The sequence below is a fragment of the Heteronotia binoei genome, chromosome 4 (assembly GCF_032191835.1).
Source record: "Heteronotia binoei isolate CCM8104 ecotype False Entrance Well chromosome 4, APGP_CSIRO_Hbin_v1, whole genome shotgun sequence".
Taxonomy (NCBI): Eukaryota; Metazoa; Chordata; class Lepidosauria; order Squamata; family Gekkonidae; genus Heteronotia; species Heteronotia binoei.
Genome location: NC_083226.1, coordinates 74,767,827 through 74,792,707, shown reverse-complemented (window position 1 = coordinate 74,792,707; position 24,881 = coordinate 74,767,827). Strand labels below are relative to the sequence as shown.

The following is a 24,881-nucleotide window of genomic DNA, read 5'->3' as shown; positions in this document are numbered from 1 at the left end:
CTCTTTGTTCAGCATGTCCTAGAATTTTGTTGATTTTCTTCAACTTAACAGTCCTCCATTTTTGCCTATCTTGCATGATATATTCTGGAAATATTACTGAGGGGAGTCATCTGTTTTATAAAATGTCAAAGTAGTCTACCAGAATACTTATAATTTCATTTTGGAAGAATCAGTTGAAACTGGCAAAAGATGTTGAACTTACAGTTATGTTGGAGAACTGAATTGCTTCTGAATTTCCATAACGAAATATCAGATTTAAACTGTTTTTAATAACTGTTCTTTGAGCTTGTGTGTTAACTTTTTGACAGATCACATGATAATTCATCTCAGCAAACAAATACTGCAGGAAGTACTACTGCTACATCGACATCCACTAGTAGTACCTCTACAAGTTCAACAACCAGCAGTCCTTTTGGCTTGGGTAAGGTTTACTGGCATAGCATGGTTGTGGGAAAGCATCTCTGGGAATAGGAACATTGCTTTTATAGCAGTAGCTCAGATTTTTTTAAGCTTATAAATCATGTTTTGAAGTACATTTTGCCTTACTGTAATTGAACTTCTCAGTTAGATGAACTATGAGTTACAAAAGCTTTATTTTTATGTGTTAGTTTGTAGCTGTGAGATGTATCATAGAGCTCATATTGACTTTACAAAATCACTGCCAGAGGATGTCATGATGGCCACAGGAATAAACAGCTTTGAAAGGGGATTAGATAGATTTATGGAGGATAAGTCTTTCAACGGCTACTATCTATGGTGACTGAAGGGAACCTCCACATTCAGAGACATGGGCAGCCCAATCCTAACTTTCTTGGCGGCTGGTCGTGGCTTACTTGAAGTGTCGCTCATCCACTTCCTAAGATTTAGTTCCACTCGGGCGAGGGGACAGGCAGAGAAGAAGCGTAGCTCACCACATGTGAGACTGTTGCTATGGCAACTCTGCTGGAGTGTGGACTCGCAGCCATAGTGGAGGCAGCAGGATGGGAGGGCCATCCCAGGCCCCCTAGATTGGCGAGTCTTGGTGTAGGCGCTGTGGCACATGACACTCAGGTGGGGAGAGGCAGCCCTGGAGAGGCTGATTGCCTTTCCCACCCTGCCCCCTGACAGCGAACTGAGCCAATCACAGGCAGTCAGTCGCAGTAATCTGCTTTCCCTGAATGCCAGCGTGTGACATGGGCATTCTCCCAGTGAAGAATAGAAGTCTGCCCCCTGCCAGGGCTTCACGCACACGGCTGCGGAGACCCTCTGTGTAACCCTGACGCCCCCTGATGTGTGCATGGAACCCTTCCCCTGGGAGCTGCAGAACTCAGAGTGTGAGGCACCAGCCAGGCATCCACTCCATTAGTGCACCCCCTCCGCTGTAGGTTGTGCCATGAGCACAACAGCCCCATGGAGTTGGGCAGGTTGCTGGGCCAGCCAGGCTGATGTGCGGCACTCAGCCCAAGACTACCCTCCCTCTCATGGGATGAGTGGGGCAAAGACCACCCCTCCCCTGTCCAGTCTTGTGGCAGCAAGGTAACTCATTCTCCCCCTGCCCCCTCCCCAAGTAACAGGCAAGCACTCCCTCCCAGACATTCCCTCGGGGAGCCCAGTGGCAGAGTGGGTGGGGAGGGAGAGGGGCACAGGGAATGTGCAGCAGACGCCAAGCAGAAGAGACAAAGTAGTGCACATCTCAGACTTTATTGTACTGAAACCAAGTGCAACAGCATCCTGGATGCGACTTGGACAGTCTTGGAGGGTGGGAGGCTCCACTCAGAGAGGAAGGCAGGAACAGCTGACTGAGTAGAGCGAGGGTGGGGGGTTTGAATCGCCACAAACGGATGCTTCTCTGTTGAATCCCCACATGGAAAACAGAAGCAGAGAGCATTCGAAGGGACTACAGCATGACACTGTGTTCTGGCCAGGGACTCTCTCAAAGGGACAGTCTCCGATCCACCTCTCCACAGGGATTGGAGCAGCTGCCAGCCCCTCCCCCCGGTGCCCTGGGAAAGAGGCAAAGAACAGACCAGGGTGGGTTACCAGCAGCACACGGGGGCCACTGCAGCCGCCCCCTGCCTGAGCTCACTGCCTGGTTCAAGTGCCAGAAATGCTGTCACGCCGCCCTGCCTTGAGTGAGGAGAGGAGGGCAGCTTTTGGTTGCACGCTTGCACTTACCCGTCCATGTGCGACCGCCCTTGTATGCTAAGCCCCCGGAGGCTGGGTACCTGTTGGAACTTGGAAATGGGAAAGACTTCGGGAGACTTCGCACTCCTCCTTGCAAGTCAAAGAGCTTGCTCTGTACTGTCTAAGTGCCCTTGCTGTGCGCCGTTTAGTGAGCTCCCTAAGGGGTTTTTAGGCTGCGCCAGGAGCGGCAGCAAACTTTGTTTTCAGGATACATGGGTCTCTATGGGATACACCAGCATTTTCCTTGTTGTAACTTTACACCTCTCGCGGGGTGGGGGAGCATTCCCAGACTGAAAGGTCTTCGGGAGCCAACTAACGGTGACCATGCCCCTGGAGCTGCCCCCTCGTATGCAGCGTAGCTCCCTACACCCCAGTTGTGCCGCAGGCTAGGTGTGGCACCGCTTTGCTAGCAGTCATGGGTGGACATACAGTGAGGTGCCCCTAGACGGGCACAACTCCCATTTGCACTGGCATGTAGGGAGTTAAAACAGCACAAATCGCACTTCCACCAACGTGGCGGTTAGTTTGCTTCCAAAGCACTCCCCCCCCTTTAGGATTGTGAATCCCAGAGCCAGTAGGCAATGTTAGAAGAAGGCCCCACCCTCTGGATGTTCTTGTTGGCTGTCCAAAGGTGTGAGATAGGAAGTTGGACTAGATGGACCACTTACCCATCAGGCTAAAAAAATGTTTTTGCAACTCAGTTCCAGATGCCTTTGAAGTACTTGAAGTGAAATATGTTCTGAATCAACTTCCTTTTCCAAAATTTTCTTCCAGCAGCAGCCAGTGAGGAAAAGTAGAGGGCTGCTGGATGGCCTTTGTTGAAATCTTAAGCCCTGAACTGGTTTTGGTGATACCTTTCCTGGGGATTTCACATAGGGTCTAAAGGAGGCCTTATGAATAACTTTTTCTCCATGCATTCCCTTGGTCTTGTGGCAGCTATTGCTGGTAGGCAAATATTGACGAAAGGGAAGGTAGGGTTGCCCTCTTTTTGATTTTTACTGGCTAAGGTATTTCCCAAGATATGAGAATTTTCTGAAAGAGTTTGGAAAGAACAAGCCCAGGCCCAGTTGACACATATCTCAGCTTTACATTGCTGAGTAATAGTAATAGGGTTATTTCCTAATAGGAACTTTACTTGGATGTGGTTTTGCTGTTTGGATTTCCAGATGCACAGTGAAAGTTGGTTCCTATAAAAGTTACTTTGTCTTCATAACCTGTAGACCAAGTATCCCAAAGTGTGTCTCTTTGAGGCTGCAGCCTTCTCCGGTACAGAGGCTGCTTGCTTTGAGCCCCTACAGCAAGGAAAATGGCAGCCCTATCCCTCTGTTTCCCTTACTGCTTGATTTGAAGAGACTGTTGTACCCAGAAAGCTGAGCACCCAGCATCCATCTTCCTCAGTGCTGAGGTTGCTTATATTGAGCTGAAGTGGAAGAAATAGAGCCATGTGTCACAACATTTCTGGGTCAGAACAGCTACTTTAGAAATAAAGCCTGGGTGTCTTGGGCACTAAGGTTTGCAAATTGGAAGCATAAATTGAGGCAGCCAGCAAGGAAGCAGGGAGCCAAGTGGCAGGGATGCGTGTCTGGCACAGCAGTCTCGTAGAAAGGAGGAGGGGGCTACTTGTTTTCACTGCCCTTTCTCTTTTCATTATGGGCTTTCCGCACCCTCCTTTCCCCATGTGTATGTTTCACACTTTCCATTGTAACAAGGATGCTACTGGCTTGTGCTTTCCACCTCTGACTTTGTGCTTTGACTTAGTCCACTCTGCATTTCCACTGTGCTTGTAAGTTCTCTCTTGAGGGGAGGAGGACACTGATTGCTTGAGTTCCTCTTCTCACAGTCCTTGGGAGACAGGAAATTAATTGCATTTTCCATCTCCAGGGGTGGAAGAGCTCACCTTCAGTGTTTTTCTGGCCTTCACCTGAGAGAGCAATAGATTTAAGAGAGCCCCCGAGATTTACCTTTAAGGAACTCCTTTGGTTGCACTTTGTTTTTCTGCTTCCAGGTGTGTCCCTTTCTGTGTCATTTCCTGTGTTTAAAAAAACAAGCTTTGTTTGTTCTTCTGGCTGAGGCGGTTCATCTTACCAGAAGCTGTTTGCCTTTTGCCTGCTGTTTCAGTCACATTAATGTCTGTAGCTGAGGTCTTGGACCATGGGATCTCCTCTGAGGATGAGTTGGGGGAGGTGATCCCCAGACAGCAGAATAGGAAATCCACTTGCCCAGCTATTCCACCATGGCAGAACTCCTAGAGAGAGCCACAGGCTGTGAATTTCCTGGCTTGGATCATGAACAAGGCTGATTTATGGTGCCCAAACACTCTCTACGGATCAGCTGGAATGACCTGTATTGACCCATTAGGCCTGTACTGACCTGTATTGACACATTCAACACAGCCTTCTTCAGGCTGTCAGAGCAGTAAGTCAAAGGGAGGTAATAGCTCCCTACAAGGGGGGGAAACCAGCATGGGAGAGAGCCCCTTGTTGTTCCACCAGGCTTCCAGGATTGGCTTTAATAATTTATCTCCAATCAGTTTCAGAAGGGGGTGGAAGCTTCTTTGCCCTCCCAGAAAAGACAACACGAGGCCTTCTCCCCCCCCCCCCCAGTCAAACACCTTCAAAAAATTAGGTACTTCAAGGCCTCTAGACAAAGATATGCTAGGGCTCCTCATGGCCAGCAACAGCTGCCTGTAAACACATCTTCACCATTAGGAGCAGTTATTCAGATTTTTCAGACTACAGATCTGAATATAGGGAATTCCTCCTTAGGATCTGAGGATTCTGATACAGATCTGGATAAAGAGCAAGGCCAGTTGTCTGAGGATGAAGTCCCACAACAGAGCAAGCCAACTCACTGCCTTTTTTCTCATGAGGAACTTTCTGCTCTGTTACATAAAGCATTACAAATCCTACAGCTTTCTACCCCTAAAGTAGAACTCCTCAAGGAGGAGCAGGATGATGATGATGATGGCTGGCCAAATTTGCTTAAGGTAAGAGCAACATAGAATAAATGTCAGATGTTTGAGAGCCGGCAGGCAGGCAAATAGATGGGGGAAGGAGAAGTGGAAATAAAGCAGCATTAACTTTAAATGCTTTCTCCAAGCCAACCAATGGGGTGGTGGGGGCTTGGTGAAGGCATTTAAAGCTGCTTTCTTTCAAGAGCCACACAGTATGTGTTAAAGAGCCACATGTGGCTCTCGATCTGCAATTTGGCCACTGATGGTGATGAGCCCCCTGAAGTTTTCTCTAGGGTTTGAGAGTGGTAGCCAAAAGATATCTCTGGCTTAAGTTGTGGCATGTGGACTCCCTTTCTAAATCTCATGTGGCATCTTGGCCTTTCCTGAATGGCAAGCTATTTGGGGATAGCCTAGAGGACATCTTAATTGAGACCAAGGAGAAGGTCATTCATCTATAAGTGGGGGGGGGGGACAGACAGAAAAATGGTGATTTACAGACCTTTTGTTCTTACAGAATGCTTGCACGATTTAGATCACACACCAAGTGGCAGTCATGGACCAAATCCAAGCCTAACTTCAAAGCAACAAGTCAATACTACAGTTCAGCCCAAGCACCAGCCTCCAGTAAGGGAAGAAAACTGCAGCAACAGCAGAACTGATGCCAGGCTAGCTCCCGTGGGGGGCAGCTTCAAAAATTCTTTCAGGACTGGAATTTATCAGCTACTGACAAATGGGTACAAGAAAGCATAAGCCATAGCTATTCAACAGAATTTGTTGTCACTCCACCTCACAACAGGTTCCTGAGCTCATCAGTCCCTCACTGCTCCATCAAAAGTCAGCAGACACAGGATGCCATCAGGCATCTGCTGGAGATTGCTGCCATTGAACCTGTGCCATTGTCACAAAGGTTCTTAGGCATCTGTTCTATTTTTTTCCTGTTCAGGGTCATTCCATTTGGGTGGGCATCAGCACCCTGGATGTTCACAAAACTGATCATCTCACTTGTTGTGAGCCTGCATCTCAAAGGAATCCATATCCATATGGTATCCTACCTTAACATCCTTATAAACCAGGCACTCAGGGACATTCAGGATGCTATCCAGTGCCTCTTTAGTCACAGCTTCTTAATCAACCTCCAGAAGAGCAAACTAGTACCTGCCCAAGTCATTGTGCATTTAGGGGCAGTGATAGTTTCAATTCAGAAAAAAAGTGCTTCTTCCACTAGACAGAGCAGAGAAGATTATTCAGACAGTGAAACAGGTTCACTTCATGAAATCAATGGACTTGATGATTGTAGCATGTCTGCTAGGTTACATAATTGCAGCTATTGACACAGACCCTTGGGCCTGGGCACACCCTTGAATACTTTGGTGGATGCGACCTGTCATATCAGAGGCTCATAGCCCTCCAAAAGCACATCAGAGTCAGCATCTCAGGAAAGACCTTTTTTGATGGATAGCCAAGAAATGCTTGTAGACAAAACCAAGTGACCACAGACCTGCAGATCATAACAGATGGGTTGGGGAGTCCATTGCACATTGGGCCATGTGCAGGAGACCTGGTCCCATCAAGAAGCTTTCCTCAGCATCAGTCTTTTGGAACTGCATGCAATTCATCTGGCACTTCTCCACTTCCAAAACAGTCTGTCTCAATTATAGCAGTTAAGAGTGATGGACTCGATCACAGCTATTTCAGAGCTCTCTCAGCCCAAAAAAACAAGTCTGGCTAGCCATTTAGTGATGCATAGTGCTAAAATCTAGAACTTCAGACTGCCAGGCAATCTTAGGTTCTCCTGGCTATACTACACACAGTGCCATTCAAAATTAATAATTATTATACGTATACAGACAGACAACACCATGGCTGAGGTATACATAAACTGACAGGCACCAAAGCCAAAAAGCTTCAGCAGGATTCCTGGGCAGAACAACATCTGGCCTCTCTCAGAGCAGAACACACCAGCAACATAGGAAACGTTCAAGCAGATTGGCTCAACCACACCAGACTGGACCAGGAAGTGTGGTCCCTCAGCCAGGAAACATTTCAGTCCCTGATTTTACATTTCGGCCTCCTGTGCCTTTGCCTCCCTGACCAATGCCAAGACACCCAGATTCTCAAGACACCAGTGTCAACAAGCAAAACAAGTGTTGCTGTGATATACCCTTGGCCTTCTTTATGCCTCCCCCCCCCCAATACCTTTGATTTCAAAGGTTCTGAACAAAATGAAACAGGAGAAGGCAGAGTTGATTTGCCTGTCCCCATTCTGACTCAGGAGATCTGTTTTTCAGCCTGCTGAAATCATCAACCTCCATGGGAACTTCCATCGTCACCCAGTATACTAACCCAGGGTCCCATCTGTCAACCAGGTCCAGCTTGACTTCATCTGACAGGATGGAGGTTGAGTGGGAAGTGCTGATAACACAAGGTTTCTCTAATCAGATCATTCAACCATGATGGCAGCCTGACAAAGCTCCACTTCTACAACAGTTCTTGGAAGGCTTTTGTCAGATGCTGCGAAAGGAAACACCTGCAACCAGACACCCTGGATCTTCAAGTATTGTCCTTCCTGCAGGATGGAGTCTCTGTTGCCTGGTAGCTGCTTTAAGTACCATTCTTTCATCTGTTAGCAGTGCACCACTCTCCAGGCACTCAGTGGTGAAGAGATTTCTGAAGGAAGCTACTTTGTCTCAGTTCTCTACATGTTTCCCTCCTGAAGACTTATGAGAGAAGAGGTTTCCTTACAATGAAGCTACTTTTCCTGGTAGCTGTTATTTCAGCAAGATGGTTCTCAGAGGTAGGTGCTCTTTCCATCAGAAAAAGTTTGTGCATCTTCCATAAGGTCATGGTGGTTTTACATACAGATTCCACCTTTATTCCCAAGGTCAGCAACCTTTTCACAGCTCACAAGAGATATATTTGCTGACTTACTGCCTAAAGCCACCCCATCCTAGGGAGAAGAACTGGCACTCGCTTGACCTTTGCACAATACTTAGCATTTATATCAGAAGAACTAAGCCATTTAGGAAGTCGGATTCCCTATTTGTGGCTTTTCATCCAGCAGTCAAGGAGAAGAGGATTTCAAAGGCTACACTAACTCAGTGGCTGAAGGATTGCATCTTCTTGGCATTTGAATCTCATGGCCTTCAGATCCCAGAGGAGATCACAGCTCATTCAACAAGAAGTGCTTCTATGTCAGCAGTGTTTGACAGAAAAGCATCTGTTGCAGATATCTGCAACTGCTATCTGGACTTCGTTGTCAACATTTATTAGGCACTACAAGATGAACTGTGTAACTGCAGCTGATGCAGCATTTAGGCAGAGGGTGCTACAGCAAGTGGTTTAGTCCAACTGTTTTTTCCGTGCTTGGCAGTCACTCTTTTCCCTCCCTGAATCAGATGAGCTTTGTAAATATCTCAGTTATATGAGAGTGTCTTCCTCTGCTCAAGTGAGAATGGAACATTGAATTTACCATGAAGGTTTTTTTCTCAAAAGCGAGAAGGATACTCTGGATCCACCATAGTTGAAGGGTTTCTTTTCAGCCTTTTACACTTTCCTGAAGAGTGACTGACTTAATATTCATTCATTTCTTCTCTTTTCTAATGGTTTGACTTTACCTGAATTCATTTCCATAGAGTTTATGGAAGTTCTGTAGGCCATGTTTGTTTTATTTCACTGACACATATTGTTGACTATTGTCAGCTGCATAAGTCTTAAAGTTGAGTGGTGGGCTCCTCCCCTCACAAGACAGAATGTATAATCAATTTCCTGCTTGCAGGGATTGTGGGAAGAGGAAACCAAGTGTATCAGTATCCTCCTTGTCCTCAAGAGGAAAAAACCTTCATGGTAAGTTCAGTGTTTTCTATTTCCTCTCTTCCTACTGTCACCCTGAAGAGCTGTTGCAAAGCAACATGGGGAATGCAGAGTGGGATGAGGTGGCCAAAACAGGAACTGGCAGAAATTGCCCCCATTTGCATGATTTGCAGAAGAGTTCACATGATGGAGGATTTCTGCTAATTCTCCCTTCTAGCTGCAGTTTCTTGCACTGCATCCCACATTGTTTCCAAGGGTTTTCACTCATGGGAATCACTTTTCAGGGCAGTACAGGGAAGATGGGAAACAGCCAAAAAGATTGTGAACTTTCTCCATTTGCTGTCCAGTTCCACTGCCTACAACAAATTTGCTGGTTTGGTAACTTTTACTGTAAAGTATTGGTTATAAATTGAATATCTCAGTGATAAAGGAAAATGGCAGTGCTCAGAGAGCATTCCAGCTACTTCATGACATGGAGAATTTTGAATGATATAGTTAACTCTTCAACTAGAAACAATGCCAAATAGGAACTAATGTTAAGAACATGCCATAAGCAATAATTTATCATCTTCTGTTTTGTTCCATCTAGGTGGTATTGGAGGACTTGCAAGTCTAAGTAGTCTGGGACTGAATACTTCAAACTTCTCAGAACTTCAGAGTCAGATGCAGCGACAGCTAATGTCCAATCCAGAAATGATGGTTCAGATCATGGAGAATCCCTTTGTCCAAAGCATGCTTTCAAATCCAGACCTAATGAGACAGTTAATTATGGCTAATCCTCAAATGCAACAGTTGATACAACGCAATCCAGAGATCAGTCATATGCTTAATAATCCAGATATAATGAGACAGGTACGTTAAGTTTGGTTTGTGATGCTGGTGTTGAGCCATAGCTTCTCTCAGATACATATGCGAATTGATCTCTCTATCTTGTAAGCCAGGGGTGGGGAACCTTTTTTCTGCCTAGGGCCATATGGATATTTATAACATCATTCGCGAGCCATACAAAATTATCAACTTAAAAACAGTGCTCCGCCAAGGGAGAATGATTCAGGCCAGCAAAATGAATGCAAATTTTTTTTTATTTGAAGTCATATGGGAAGAGCCTAATCTGGCATGCGCGCACGCACACACACACACACACCCCCCTGACCTGCCGCCCTAGGCAAATACATAGTAGTTCCAGCAGGAACTACTCAGTACCATATTAGACCACATCCCCTTTAGCATATTAGGCCACACCATCTGGGATAATCAATAAATAAAGAAATGGGAATAAAGGGGAATAAGGGGGAACAGAGAAATGGGGGGAAGAAATGGAAAGAAAGGGAAATAAAGAAATAAGGGGGAAACTTACTTGAACTGTGACAGTAACTTTTCCAGGCCCTGCAGCAATTCTGGCTGGCCAGCCAAGCCCCAGGGAGGCTGCCACACAGTACATCTGGTCCCTGTGATCCCTGCCTGGTCTTGGGGAGGCTGCTGCACAGCGCAGCTGGGCCCCATGATCCTTGTGGGCCAGCTAGGCCCCAGGGAGGCTGCCACATGGCTTGGTTCAGCCCAGCAATCCCTGAAGACCACACCAAGTGACCTCGAGGGCCGCATACAGTCCTCAGGATAGAGGTTGCCTACCCCTGTTGTAAGCAAATTTAATTTATTTTGGAAACATTGGACAACTGTTCATCCTCTTCACTTGTAGACTTATGAAACTGTCAGGTGCTGAGCATTTTCTTCTAAGCTGTACTAGGGGGCACTGGTGCACAGACTTTTAGCGGGCAGCTCACAGATTTCTGCTCTTTGCTGACAAGTCATTTTCTTCTTCATTGGAAACAATGGAGGATGGGGCACGTCCTTCTGGGGTCCATAGAATTTGACCCCATGATCCAATCTTTTTGAAACTTGGGGAGATTTTTGAGAAGGGGCACCCGCAGCCGTGCTGCAGATTTGGTGCCTCTACCTTAGAAAGCAGCCCCCTCCAGAACCCCCTGAATCAAATCTCCATTATATTCTATGGGGTCCATTGACTATAATGGTCCCCATAGGCTACAGTGGAGCCAGAAAAAGAAAAAAAAATTGCACACCCCTATTATGCTTTTCAATATGATTTGTAAGCTGCCTTGGGTCACAGGGAAAGTGTGATATAAATGTTAGAATAAATAAATAGTTTGTGCAGGTTGATAACATTTAAGAAACTTTCTGTTTGTTAGGTTAGGTAGAGTTCTGACAGTGATCGTTCCTCATTTGTTATACTTGACCTGTAATGCTGATATTTCACTTTAAATGACCTGTAATGTTGTATTTCACTTTAAAAAAAACAAAACTAAAAAACCTCCAAAGTGACTGCAGAAGTCCCCTAGCCACCCAGGTGCTGGTGGCTTAGCACAAGGTGACGGTCCAAGGCCAGATCTACCAATATAGTGGAAAGGGGTGGGTGAAATTTGGCTTGATTCTGTTTTCTCTAATAATATTTAAATTACTCTTAAAATATAGTTTAAAAATAATTTTAAAGTTTATTCTGAGGTTTTTACAAGGTTATGCAACTAATGTTCCAAAAAACTAATTTACGCAATAGTCAAATGTAGACTTGTTCACATTAATGCTGCTAGGTTTTTTTGCTCATGAGCCATGCTCCCTCTAGGCCAGGGGTGGGGAACATCAGGCCCGAGGGCCGAGATCACTTGGTCTGGCCCTCAGGAATTGCTGGACTGAGCCGAGCCATGTGGTGGCCTCTCTGGGGTCTGGCTGGCTGGCAAGAATTGTGGAGCCCAGCCTCATTGTGCAGCGGCCTCCCCGGGGCCTGGCAGGGATCACAGGGCCCAGCCACACTGTGTGATGGCCTCCCTGGGGCCTGGCTGGCTGGCCAGGATCTCTGTGGGGCCTGGAAAAGTCACTGTCACAGTTCAGGTAAATTTCCTCCTCATTTCATCATTAGATCCGGCCCAATTGGCACACTATCGGCCGGTCTCGAATTTGCCCTTTTTGGGCAAACTTATCGAGAGGGCAGTGGCGTCGCAGCTACAGACTTTCCTGGATGACGCTTCCGTCCTTGATCCCCTTCAGTCCGGCTTCCGCCCGGGCCATGGGACGGAGACGGTGCTGGTCGCCCTAGTAGGTGACCTGCAACGGCATCTGGATCGGGGCGGCTCGGCGGTACTGATGTTGTTGGACCTATCGGCAGCGTTCGATATGGTCGACCATCGGTTGCTAGCCCGCCGACGCGGGGATTCAGGGGTTAGCCTTGCAATGGCTTTCCTCTTTCCTTGAAGGTCGGGGACAGAGGGTCGCTATTGGGGACGAGCTGTCCCGTAGGCACTCGCTTGATTGCGGGGTGCCTCAGGGTGCGGTTCTTTCCCCGATGTTATTTAACATCTATATGCGTCCCCTCGCCCAGATTGCCCGAAGGTACGGGCTGGGTTGTCACCAGTATGCTGATGACACCCAGCTTTATCTGCTTATGGACGACCGGCCGGTCTGCGCCTCAGAAAATCTGGACCGGGCATTACAGGCTGTGGCTGGGTGGCTCAAGCAGAGCGGGCTGAGGCTAAATCCGGCGAAGACAGAGGTCCTTTGCTTGGGCCGTCGGGGTCCAGGAAGGGAAATACCCCTTCCGGTTTTTGACGGTGCGCCGCTGAAGGCGGCGCATAGAGTCAGGAGCCTGGGGGTACTTCTGGAGCCTTCCTTAACAATGGAGGCCCAGATAGCAGCCACTGCCAAGTCCGCATTTTTCTATCTTAGGCGGGCAAGGCAGCTGGCTCCCTTCCTGGAGCGTGACGATCTAGCAACGGTGATCCATGCTACGGTCACCTCGAGGTTGGACTACTGCAATGCCCTCTACATGGGGCTGCCCCTGTGCCGAACCCGGAAATTGCAGCTGGTGCAGAACGCCGCCGCCCGGTTGTTATTAGGGCTCCCAAGGTGGGAGCACATCCAGCCGGGACTTCGGGCTCTGCACTGGCTGCCAATATCTTACCGAGTTCGATACAAGGTGCTGGTCATTACCTTTAAAGCCCTATATGGCCTAGGACCTGCCTACCTGAGGGACCGTCTCTTCCCACACGTTCCCCAGCGAGCACTAAGATCAGGAACCCAAAACCTCCTGGTTGTCCCCGGGCCAAAGGAAGCCCGCTTGAAAGTTACAAGAGACCGGGCCTTCTCCGTAATGGCTCCATCTTGGTGGAACCAGCTGCCGGAAGAGGTAAGGGCCCTGCGGGATCTTACTCAATTCCGCAGGGCCTGTAAGACATCCCTCTTCCGGCTGGCCCACAACTAATCAGCACTGAGTACTGAATATCAAAGACTGAACATCAAATACTGAACTTGTAACCGATGAGTGTAGCTGTAGGACCGCCGTCTGAGTTTAATGTGTATGTATATAACAGTTGTTTAGATTTTTAACTGTAAATTATGAAATGTTAATTTTAATGTTTAATTTTAGATTCCATGTTAGTTTTATATGTTGTAAGCCGCCCTGAGCCACCTAGTGGGAAGGGCGGGATATAAATCTTAGATAAATAAATAAAAAAATAAAATTTCTTTATTTACCTTTCGTTCTATTTCTTTCCCCCATTTTTTGTTTCCCTTAATTCCCCTTTTTTCTCCTTTATTTCTCTTTCTTCCCCCCTTTCTTTCTTTTTCCCCTTCCTTCCTCCCATTTCTTTATTTACCTATCTCCCCCCCTTTCTTTATTTTCCTTTATTACCCTTTCTTCCCCTATTTCTTTATTTCCCTTTCTTCCCCCCATTTCTTTATTTTCCTTTATTCCTCTTTCTTCCATTTCATTTCCCTTCCTTCCCCCTATTTCTTTATTTCTGTTCCTTCCTTCCTCTCTCTCTTTCTCTCGATGGAGCCTGAGTGGTGGGCATTGCGAAGGACTGCTGCTGGGGTATGTGGGTGGTCTGCTGGGAGCAGCTGCAGTTTCTGCATGGAGGCAGGGAGGGGTGGCAGGGGTGGGAGCCAGCTACCTCCAGTTCAATTTGCACCTGATTATCCCGCCAAATTAGGCTCTTCCCAAATGACTTCAAATAGAAAAACAATGATTTGCATTAATTTTGCTGGCCTGAATCTTTCTCCTTCTGCAGAGCACTGTTTTTTAAGCTGATGATTTTGTATGGCCCGCGAATGATGTTATAAATACCCAAATGGCCCTTGGCAGAAAAAAGGTTCCCCACCCCTGCTCTAGGCTATCAAGTCTTGTGAGCAAAAAAGTCTATTTTGTGAGCTACTGGCATTAATATTATGAGTGAGCAATTTGTCTACTGCATAAATTAGTTTGCTCAGGAGTCATCCTTCCTGAGCTAAGACAAAAATATGTGAGCCGGAGGTTAAAAAAACTGCAAGCTAGTTCACACTAAGCTTAGAGGGAACATTGCTCATGAGTTAAACTGGCTTTCTTCAGTAATTATAGTTGGGGGTACAAAAAAGCATAGGGATTTTTATACAAGTTTTTGAGCATACTTAATGTGGTTCTTTGGATCCCTGTCCTGTATCTTTGAGCTATTGTTTCAAATAGGAATTTTCCTGCTTAGACTTTAGAGCTTGCTAGAAACCCTGCAATGATGCAAGAAATGATGAGAAACCAGGATCGTGCCTTGAGCAACCTTGAAAGTATACCTGGTGGTTATAATGCTCTGCGACGCATGTACACAGATATACAGGAGCCAATGCTGAATGCAGCACAGGAGCAGGTGAGGATGGTCTGTAAATTCTCCTGTAAAAGTTAAAAGATGAGTCAGATTCTTGTACTTAAAAAAAATACAGGGAAAGGTCTTTGGTATTACGTGTATAATACTTCCCATTTTATAAGAGCAAAACGAGACTTTCCATTTGACACGTGGCTGCTGCCCAAAACAACAACACTGTGTTAAGCTCTTTTCTTCTCCTGGGAGAACATTTAGACTCACCTGTTCCATGATGTGGAATAAAGGTAATACCCTGTGCAAGCACAAGTTGTTTCCGACTTTGGGATGACATCGCATCATGACGTTTTCACGGCAGACTTTTTTACGAGGTGGTTTGCCATTGCCTTCCCTAGTCATCTACACTTTACCCCCAGCAAGCTGAGTATGATGTGGAATAGGGCACCCTATAAAAGGCATGGTGGCATTGGTAATTGTGCCTGAATGGTAATGTTGTGATGAGGGAGAACTCATTATGGACCTGATGTTTTTGCCGGTGCCCCCAGATCAAGTATGACATCTAGTTTTGCTATAAGAAGAATGGATTCAGAAATGTTGAGGGTTATTCTTAATTCCTTAGTTCCATATATCTATTGTTGAGTATATCATACCAGTTAGAAATTGTTGAGCTTCCTGAAATGCCTGCGTATAACATTGTTGACGACTTCTTAGAAGAAGAAGACTGCAGATTTATACCCCGCTCTTCTCTCTGAATCAGAGACTCAGAGTGGCTTACAATTTACTACATCTTCTCCCCCCACAACAGACACCCTGTGAGGTTGGTGGGGCTGAGAGGGCTCTCACAGCAGCTGCCCTTTCAAGAGCAACTCCTGCAATAGCTATGGCTAACCCAAGGCCATTCCAGCAGTTGTAAGTGGAGGAGTGGGGAATCAAACCCAGATAAGAGTCTGCACACTTAACCACTAAACCAAATGTATATTTAAATTTATTCAGATGTCACAGAAGTAGTGCAGTTCACTCAGATGACAGCTAGTATGTGTGAGCTCTAATAAAGAGCAAAATACAGTGAGATGGGGGAGGGCTGATGGGAGGGGGACCCCTTTTGTAATTATTTTTTTGGCAACTTATGACTGTGTTCCACAGCCACTTTAGAAACTTAGCATACTATCTATGCTTTGTCATTGTAGTATATTAGAAGGTAGTGTCCTTGAACAAGTTGACAGCAACCCTTGTGAAATAGCTGTGCAGTAAGAACAATATGGCAGATATATGTGCCTGTTCCAAAACTTGCTGTTCAGTAAGAATATCACTGCTTAACTCTGGATTTATTTATTTATTTTGGTAGTTTGGAGGCAACCCATTTGCTTCCCTAGTAAGCAATTCGACTTCAGGTGGAGATAGCCAGCCATCTCGTACAGAAAATAGAGACCCTTTACCAAATCCATGGGCTCCTCAGTCCAGCACACAGAGTTCCCCAAGCACCGGCAGCAGCAGTGGAGACAGTGGAAGAGGCAGTAATGTTGAAAATAGTAGCACTGGAAGCACAGGACAGAGCTCAGCAATGCCAAATTTGGGACCTGGCCTTGGAGGTTTGTTGCTTTCATCACTTAACAGTGAAATCTTTACTCATGAAAAATAGTGATACATTTGTGAGTTTCTGAAAGCTGGTCCTTCCTCTTTTAAAGCTGGAATGTTCAACACACCTGGAATGCAGAGTTTGTTGCAGCAAATAACTGAAAATCCACAACTGATGCAGAACATGCTGTCCGCGCCCTACATGAGAAGCATGATGCAGTCATTGAGCCAGAATCCCGATCTTGCAGCACAGGTAAGTCTTGAAATGTGTGACAGCTGAACTGGAATACAGTGCTCCTGCTTCCAAGAGCTGGAAAAGGCATCCTGGCCAGGGCACCTAATCTGTTTCACAGTATCATTTGAGAAGGGGTAGATATTGCTGGATTGATGTCAGTTAGAATTATACCTAATTTTTTTGGTCTTTGAACAAATTTGTGTAGTGCAGTCTGGTAAACAGGATGTTCTTTAGTAGGCCATATATTCCCGATGTTATGAACAGCGTACCTGTAAATACCCACACTTGCTCTTGTTCAGTATCTCCTACTCCTATATTTAGCATCAACACAATTCTGGTGTCTCTGTACTCTCTCCTGAGTTCTGTAAAAGCCAGGTAATCTTGGTCTGACAGTTTCGATTTCATTGCTTCCAGCTTTATTCTCAGCCCTTTAGGTACTTGTTGTAGGGAACTCCTGCTCTTTGCACTGCCTCCTTCACTATGCTGGTTTTGGTTGTTGACTATGAAAGAAGGTTGGAGGAAGTGACAGCTGGGAAATCTTGCTAGCAGAATTTCCTTCATTACTGACTGAAAACTGCCTTTCTCCAGTGCATATCAGTATGTAATACTTCCTGGTCTGAAGATGCAACATCAAAGCAGAGCTAAATTCTGGCATGTAGTGTTAACCCCTGATGCTGTTTGTTGCTCTAAAGAGGACTGTCTCCTGTTTTGTTGGGGGGGAATTAGCAAGGGAACACAGTTTGTAAGAGGAGGGTAATCTAGCGAGATCCTCCCACCAGAGTTTATGGGGATCTTTCCCTTTGAAACAAATCAGGTGGTTCCTTAAATAAAAGGTTGTTTTATTGAAAGAAGAAATAATAAAGTAATGCACACATACAGAAATAAATGCACACTGGAAAGGAAACACAAGGGATAACAGAAATATAGGAAGGAGCAGGAATTCAGGAGGGTTTTAGGGGGAATTATAGTTACCAATCCAGAAGCAGCAAAGTCCAGAGAGAAGAACAAGATGTCTGGCATCTTGGGTGTGCAGTTTGGATCCAGGAAAACACACACACTGCAGGGGGCAGAGCATGTCCAGTTGTAGGGCAAAATGCTACCTCAGGGCATGATAACACAATTGCCCCTTAGAACAATATTCTGGTGTGCTTAGCTGGAAGTAAAACAATGTACTGGGAAACACTGAATAGTGTTCCCAGGAACTGACAACGATCTGGAGCAGGGGTGGCTAAATTGTGGCTCTTTCATACATATTGTGTAACTCTTGGAGGTTGAGAAGTAACAATGCAGGTTTACTTTCAAATAAACATGTTTAGCATCGGGACCTCAGTTTGCTCTGAGTGCTGATCCATAGTTAGATGACTATTTCTGCCGTGTGTGAAGCGGGAAAGGAGGGGAAAATAGCCAGGCCTGCAAGCTTTTCTCCACCACCACAGAAGTTGCCCAGAGACCTAGGGCAGGGGAAGAGAGTGCAAGAGACAAGGGAGTTGCTGGAAGGAGGAATGGAATTAAAAAGCGCAGCACAGGGCTCCCCCCTACTTACATAGCTCATATAGGAGCTGTATTTACTAAACTTGGTGTCAAGGCAAAGAGAGATGCATAATGATGCAAACGATGGTCAGTGCATGTGCATTTCCTTCTCCCACTGGAGCCAAAAAATAATTCCCTAACATTCCCTATGCTGGACTTATGGAGACTATTATTCCCAGCTTTTGTTTTTTAAAAAAGTCTCTTCCTAGCATGGTAGTGCTGTAAAGTGCATATATATGTATTTTACCTTTCTGTGCAAATAAAGTATTACGAGTTTTAATAAAGATGTGTGTAATATTTGTTCTTGTGGTTCTCAAACACTGATGTTTATTCTGTGTGGCTCTTGTGTTAAGCATGTTTGGCTATCCCTGATCTGGAGGAGTACATGATTTTGTGCATGAATGTAGCTGTTGGGGAAACTAAGGGTCCAAGAAATTTCATGGGCTCTTTATCCCCACTATATTCATTGGGGAGGGAGAGAGACTGGCTTTCCAGTTGCATAGAGAGAGAGAGAGTTGTTTCAAACTTCATATCCAAATGTAAAATCCTTTAAAGCATATAAGAATCTAGCATACAGCATACATAACTAATCAAATTAATTAAATACCTTATTAGAGTCCGCTGTGATTTTTATAAAGGATATACCCTAGTTATTTTGTCAAGAAGACCCATAACACAGGATGGTTGGCCAGAATAATAAGGAACAAGAGTAAATATTAAGTACTTCTTTTCCATTCATGGGAACTAACACAACTGTTAAGTCAGGTATGTTGCTAATCATCTGACGTATACCTGACATACCCGACAAAGCTCAGCCCTTTCTATCTCTCGAGGTCAGGATGGCAAAGGAAAGTCGGGGAAAACTAGGGGTGACTTGAAAGCTAGGTTCTGATACTCTGTTTAGTATTTGATAATGCATAAACATTTTAAAAGGCAACAATCAAGTAAGGCTAAAATAATGTACAGCATTATCTGTCCCAGAAAGACTGCATCACCAAGTGTCCTAAAGTCTCCTGAGAAACAGAACCAAAGTTTCAACCATAGAAGCTAATTACTATAGAAATTAAATAAACAGATTAAGCAAAGGACTGAGGTTCAATCCAGCCCTAATTCTGTGACAGATAATGGTTGCTTGACGACAATCTGTTGTTGGAAGGGGAAGCTACCAGGGATGGCTGGATGGTGTTAAGTGGTTTCATAATTATGGCAAACAGTTCAGGCAAGGTGGGGAAATAATTAGTCTAAGATTAAACCATGCTTTCCCCCCCTGGAGACCAGTTATTGTGAGTGTGTATGGACAGGGTCATTGGCAGACAAAAACCCGTGAGTTAACACCTTCCAAAATCATTGCCCAGACATGTCTCTGGCCTGTGCTTGCTGGCATTCATTTTATGTAAACCAGATCCATTTTGGCTCTAGTTGCAGACCAGATAGTGCCCAGAATGTGTGATTTTGGGCTAGTTATTAGAATGCAGGGTGCTAGGTCTTTCCCTCTCTGGGTGCCAAGTTATTCCTTCAGCAGGAGGAGGGGTCTGGGGCTAACAGTAGTGGTCTGAGGGAAAAGAAAGGGTGTTCTGTGGCTGTGAGATGGGGCTGATAGACTGATGGGGGGGAGAGGAAAATGGGCATGGTTTGAGCAGTTAAGATGAGTAGAAAAGGAAAGTGAGATGACTGATGAGAAGGGAAGAAATGTTCCAGTTGGATGTGTTGTGAGGGAAATAAAGGGCAGCCTATGAAACCTGACTGGGTAGAAATCTGTCATGAAAAGAGGGCAGGCCTGCCTGCCCAGCCACCAGCAATATCTTGCATATGTGATTGCATCTGTCCACTCTCTCCCAAGTAGAGAGAGGGTTCTGAAGTGTGCTGGGCTGGTCCTTTCATTTCCCACATGCTACTTGAAATGCAAGGAAAGATGCCACAGAAACACCTTTCATGACTCAGTCTGTGAAGCACTCTTCCCCCCCTCCTCCCCGCATGTGTCGTCTTTTCATTTGGGATGCTCAGGAATGAGATGTGGCAATGAAACTTAATCTCTTCTTAAACCTATGCAAAAATGATAGCTTATGCAGCTTGAAGAAGAAGTGGGGTGTTCAGTGTTTGCCCTCATCTGACTTCTGTACTAGACATTTATGTTGTGTATGAGTAACAGTTGGTTGGAAGTCTTTTTGAATGCTATCTGAGTAAAATCTAAATGCAACCAGCTTTAAATTCCTTTATAGGTTTATATGATCAAACTTCCTTAACGTAAGAGCCACATAGAATAAATGTTAGATGTTTGAGAGCCGCTGGCTGGCTTGGCTTGGAGAAGTTATTTAAAGCAGTGGTCCTCAATCCCCAGGCCATGGACCAGTCCTGATCCGTGGCCTGTTAGCAACTGGGCTACAGAGCGAGGCAGTGCACCCTGCCACCCCTGTCGCCAAAATAGGCAGCGTGGCTTGCCACCCGTTTCACCCACCTGGAACCTGAGTGGACAAAAGAGGCACCATGGCCTCACTTCAAAGCACTACCTCTTTCGTCCTTCTGGGTCCTAAGAGGCCGGAAGGTACAGCGTGACAGCAACCTTTGCCTACCCCTCATTTAAAGACCCCCAGGGGGACAGGGACAGGGCATGAGGACAGCCTGGGGCAGCAAAAAAACCAGCCCCCCCTCCCCCCACACACATACCAGTCCGTGGAAAAATTGTCTTCCCCAAGACCAGTTCCTGGTACCAAAAAGGTTGGGAACCACTGATTTAAAAAGACTCAAAGCTAGCCAATGGGTGGTGGAGGCTTCACGAGCCGCACACTATGTGTGAAATAGCCACCTGTGGCTCCCGAGCTTCAGTTTGGCCACCCCTGTTCTAAATGTAGACATGCACATAGAACTGGTGTGATTTAGGTATAGTAGATATAGGTGATATTTCTATTCTGTGGAATTACAGTGATATATTATGCATCTGAAACGAATCCTTTATTCCACAGATGATGCTGAATAACCCTCTGTTTGCTGGAAATCCTCAGCTTCAAGAGCAGATGAGACAACAAATTCCAACTTTCCTTCAACAAGTGAGTTGGAAAATGAAGCAGGATGAGAACATGCCACAGTGGCGAAAAAGCTCTTCAGATAGGCCATCTTGGAGAAAACTCATTTGTTGCTAATCAAAAGGGGCTAGTTTGCTTTTCTGAAAGTTCCTGTTCCAGAAATACTTAACCATCATGCAGCCAATAAGAGCATTTGAGTCCTTTCCAAGGGTGCATGTCACCTTTATTTACACAGACAAGCAGACTTTTTGTGTGAGAGTTCACTCTGTTCCTTTCCATGTTCTGTTGCCTATTGCCTTAAGTTTATTATTTCAGTAAGTGTAAATTTACTAGGCACATCACTTGTCACTCACTTTTTCTCAAGGCTGACATGGGATTAAATACCATAAATATGTACCAAAATGTAGAAATTTCTTGCTCTTGAAAGGGAATAGTATTTGTCATGAAGCCTCAACTCAGAAGTGTCACAACAGTTTCAGAAAAGACTAAGCTTCCTACACATTCTTGCCCCCTTCCCTGTAGAGCTGGATTTCTAGTGTTATATTGTGAGGGGGGAAATAGCCCACTGTGAGAAGTGAAGCATGAGAGCTTCAAAAATCATTTAAACCTAGCTGCATGTGTAACTCACTGTGTTTCTTTCAATAGATGCAGAACCCTGATACACTATCTGCCATGTCAAATCCTAGAGCTATGCAGGCTTTGCTTCAAATTCAGCAGGGTTTGCAGACTCTAGCAACAGAGGCACCAGGACTTATCCCTGGGTAAGTGTTGCCTAGATGTGGTGATGGGTTTTTTGTTTGTTTTTGTTTTTTGGTGTATGTTCAGCCACACCACATTAATATACTCAGCCTAGTTTTAAATATTTGGATTCTAAATTCATTATTGGATTTGGGAAGAGATGCTTTACAAATAATTACTAAAGAAAGCTTGTACTAGTTTCCATTTTTGTTCATTTTCGGTACAAGTTTCTTAGGTGATTGTTGACAGATAAAGGAGACCTAAATGTTTCTTCTCTTCTCTACAGTTTCAATGCTGGTATAGCTGGATTAGGAAGCGCAGGCATTCCTCCTGGGACAACAGTGCCCACTTCCGTCCCCAGTGAAAATGCAAGTCCAGCATCAGGAACTGCTGAATCTGGTCACCAGCAGTTTGTTCAACAGATGCTACAAGCACTTGCTGGAGCAAATGTTCAGGTATATAGTGGGGAAGTTAGGCTTTTAATGTTTCAGCTATTTGGGGCAATTGCAACTTTTTATGGTGTGTCACTGAAACAAAACATTAAAATAAGTAGCTGGAAATGCATGCTCTCAGTACTTTGTCTCTTAATGGGCCCAGTGGTGGATGCCACTGGAAAATGGTAATTTCACTGCTGTGATGTTGTAACATTAGTTTCAAATAAGTTTCTCATACAGAGAGACATGCATAGCTCCCTTAAACTAAGCCAGACTGTTGGTCCATGTAACTGAGTATTGTCCACTCTGACTGGCAAGGGCCCTCCAAGGTTTTCTGCAAGGAAATATCTTTTCTAATGCCTGCTACATGAGCTTCTTTAACTCCAGTTAAAAGGCTTGCAGGGATTGATCCTTGGCCATTCTCTGCATAAAGCATGTGCTCATCTACAACTCACAGCCTTGCTTAAGATTCTGCTTATTACTTAGGCCAGTTCATTGTGCCTTCAACTACTCACAAAGGACAAGTTTCTCTGTTTTTAAAATTTACTTTATTTTTTCCTGTTTTTCTCCCCATTGGAGACTCTAAGTGGCTTACAACAGTTGCAGTTCTTCCATTTTATCCTGCCAGAAACCCTATGAAGCAGATTAGAGTGAAAGTGCAACTGGCCCAAGGTCATTCAGCAAACTTCCATGATAGAGTGGGGATTCCAGTCCGAGTCTCCCAGATCCTAGTCTGACACTCCAACCACTACACCACCCTTGCTCTTTGTGGGTGGGATGCATGGTCTTGTGTGTTGCTCTCCTTGCCCCACTGGTTGTTGACTTGGCAGCCCCAAAAGACTCAAGGCTAAAAGATGGAAAGTATATATTATTTACTAACGCATAACTACAGGCATAGCAAAAGTCTGGCCACTAAAATAATGTCTTTAAAATGCTGTGCAAGCCCTGTTATAAATCCCAATGCTGTTTTTCCATGTGTTGAGACTAGGTGGAGACCTTCTAAATCCCAATATTATGTAACCTTTTTCTCAGGAAACAGCTTCAGCTCTTTATTTGACTGCTTTGAAAAATAAAAGTTAATCTTTGCAGAAAGATGAAGAATGAAAAGTTCTGGGTTGGGGTCATTGTTCAGTTTATACAAAGCTTTCTCCACATGTGTATACACAATAAGGTGAAATACGCTCTGCTTTTTTTTAGCAACTACAAAATCCAGAAGTTAGATTTCAACAGCAACTGGAGCAGCTCAGTGCAATGGGGTTTTTGAACCGTGAAGCAAACTTGCAAGCTCTAATAGCAACAGGAGGTGATATCAATGCAGCCATTGAAAGGCTACTGGGTTCCCAGCCATCATAGCAACACTTCTGAAACTTGAAAAATGTAATTTATTTTTGATAACAGCTCTTAAATCTTTAAAATACCAGCTTTATTTCATTCTGACTCTTGGGAATTGTCTTGTTCTAACTAAACCCAGTCTGATGCATTAAGGTGGAGTGCAGTAGTTTTCTTCAAACAGTGGGAATCAATGCTTTTTCACTTGGTTGTTGCATGCATCAAACACTTCCTCATTCTACATCTATTGTGATTTTTTTAAAGGAAATCTGCTCCCACAGTTGGATGACCAGGTTTTATCTGACCTTCAACTGTCCAATTTAGTTGCTTCTTAAACATTAGCCTTTGATAGTAATTTATGTAGAATACAAATTAAAGAGGAAAACTAATTGAAGCTATGATTTGTGGGTACATATTGCTTATTGTGACTTGGCATGTCTTTCTTGCTAGCAAAATGCTGTAAGATTTATACCACTTGATTTAGCTACAACTCTTGCTTTTATTTCTACAGAGGATATAAATATGAAAACAGATTTTTTTCCCAAGCGACTTCTTCATTGTAGTAGTGCAAAAAACATGCATTTTAAAACCAGGCTAAATGAAATACGAAGGACATCTCCAGGGTAGTAGAATCTTACAGCATCTTTAGCAAGCATCTCTTTGCAGAAGTGCTTTGGCAAATTCTTTTATGATACTAGGATTGTTGATCTGATCTTGACATCTTAAGTGTACATAAACCTGCATTGTAACATTGTCTCAATATTCACAAGGATTGATTGTAAATTACCTTCATCTTTGTGTAAACTAATGGAGCATAGTCATTTGCTCCACAACTGCTTTTGCCTAAAGCTCTTTGGCTTTATCCCTTTGAGAGTCCAACTTTGCATTATGATTTGTAATTGGAAGCATACTTTCACTGACACTGTCATGTGATACTCTAATTACTTTTAACCACCATGTAAAAATACTGTATATCTTTTGGGTTTTTATTGGTAGTTATTTCTCTTGTGCACAGGTAATAAATGAATTAAACTTCTTTGTGAGCAGCTTGTTTCAAAGTCACTTTATTCTGATGGCAGACATTCAGATACCATCTTTAAGGCTGTGATGATCAATTTTAACGATGTGCTCTTCAGACTGAGACAGTTAATGCCTGAATTGTAGAAGAATCCTAGATGCAAGCAACTGGAAGAAACTGAACAAAAGTTGATAACAGCCCTTGCTATGGGGCAGTCCTCCTTTCATGGAGTCTCTCAGCTTGTCTTCTTGAGAAGGGCAAACTATGCATGCTTTAAAATAAAGTCTTCTGAGAGGAGGGGACATGCAGAAATTCCGTGTTTCTTGTACTAGCATTTTATTCCTAATAGTGCCATCTTAGAGATACCTGAAAGCTTACTGTGAACGCCAGTTGACCTGATAGTTGAACTATTTTGCTGGCATGGGGAGTAGCAAGAGAAGAGA

General features: G+C 44.7%; 1 protein-coding gene across 1 annotated transcript in view; it reads left to right on the top strand.

The window, feature by feature from the left end:
- Nucleotides 1–24,466, top strand: part of UBQLN1 (ubiquilin 1) — a 49,845-nt gene extending 25,379 nt beyond the window's left edge. The window contains exons 3-11 of the mRNA XM_060235402.1: nucleotides 309–421; nucleotides 9,516–9,778; nucleotides 14,449–14,607; nucleotides 15,905–16,148; nucleotides 16,245–16,387; nucleotides 20,860–20,943; nucleotides 21,565–21,680; nucleotides 21,944–22,112; nucleotides 23,289–24,466. Of these exons, the coding sequence (XP_060091385.1) occupies nucleotides 309–421; nucleotides 9,516–9,778; nucleotides 14,449–14,607; nucleotides 15,905–16,148; nucleotides 16,245–16,387; nucleotides 20,860–20,943; nucleotides 21,565–21,680; nucleotides 21,944–22,112; nucleotides 23,289–23,444 (1,447 nt within the window). The 3' untranslated portion in view covers nucleotides 23,445–24,466. The remainder of the gene's footprint in view (nucleotides 1–308; nucleotides 422–9,515; nucleotides 9,779–14,448; nucleotides 14,608–15,904; nucleotides 16,149–16,244; nucleotides 16,388–20,859; nucleotides 20,944–21,564; nucleotides 21,681–21,943; nucleotides 22,113–23,288) is intronic.
- The last annotated feature ends 415 nt before the right edge of the window (nucleotides 24,467–24,881 follow it).